We start from the raw sequence: 705 nt of genomic DNA, 5'->3' as shown, positions 1-705 counted from the left end.
TACCCCCTCGACAGCTGCTAGAAGCGGCAGCGAGGCAGGGGCCCTCGCTCGCCTAGGGTTTAGGGTTTAGGGTTTAGGGCGCGTGACCTCCGGGAGAGGGACGTAGATGGCGCTGTTGAGCAGCAGGCGGTTGGGGTCTGCTGCTGCTGCTGCTGCTGCTGCTTCGCAGCTAAAAGTGTCTCCTTTCTGCAGCAAAAAGAAAGGGCCGCAAAACCCAAAAAGGCCCACCATTGCTGCTTCCAGCAGCAAATGGCCCAGAGCCTCCAGCCGCAGCAAATGCACTGCAGCAGCAGCTTTGTTCGGCCCTGCGCACCCACACAACAAACGTAGCTAGCTGGCTAGCTAGCTGGCTAGCTAGCTAGCCAGCTGGATGGCTAGCTGGCTAGCTGGCTAGCTGCCCAGCTGGCTAGCTGACGAGATAGCTGGCCAGCTGGGGAGCTAGCTAGCTCGTTGTTTGGCTAGGTGACTAGCTAGCTGGACGGGCAGCTAGCTAGCTGCGTAGCTAGTCAGCTAGCTAGCTAGCTAGCTAGCTAGCCAGCTGGACAGGCAGCTAGCTAGCTGCGTAGCTAGCTATCTAGCTGGACAGGCAGCTAGCTAGCTGCGTAGCTAGCTAGCTAGCTGGCTAGCTCGAGAGCTAGCTAGCTAGCTATCGAGCTATTTCAGCTTCACTGCAGAGGCTGCAAGACCCGCAGAAGCCCCCTCAAG

General features: G+C 58.7%; 1 protein-coding gene across 1 annotated transcript in view; it reads right to left on the bottom strand.

The window, feature by feature from the left end:
• The window catches only part of ETH_00037475 (uncharacterized protein), a gene marked incomplete at both ends in the record, with an annotated part of 1,399 nt that extends 1,168 nt beyond the window's left edge, over window positions 1-231 (bottom strand). The window contains one exon of the mRNA XM_013374541.1: window positions 88-231. Within this exon, the coding sequence (XP_013229995.1) occupies window positions 88-231 (144 nt within the window). The remainder of the gene's footprint in view (window positions 1-87) is intronic.
• Between the last annotated feature and the right edge of the window lie 474 nt (window positions 232-705).

The sequence above is a fragment of the Eimeria tenella genome, genomic scaffold (genome assembly GCF_000499545.2).
Source record: "Eimeria tenella Houghton genomic scaffold, Eth_scaff2109, whole genome shotgun sequence".
Lineage (NCBI taxonomy): Eukaryota > Apicomplexa > Conoidasida > Eucoccidiorida > Eimeriidae > Eimeria > Eimeria tenella.
The sequence above is the reverse complement of the archived record's forward strand: the minus strand, read 5'-3'. Positions and strand labels throughout refer to the sequence as shown.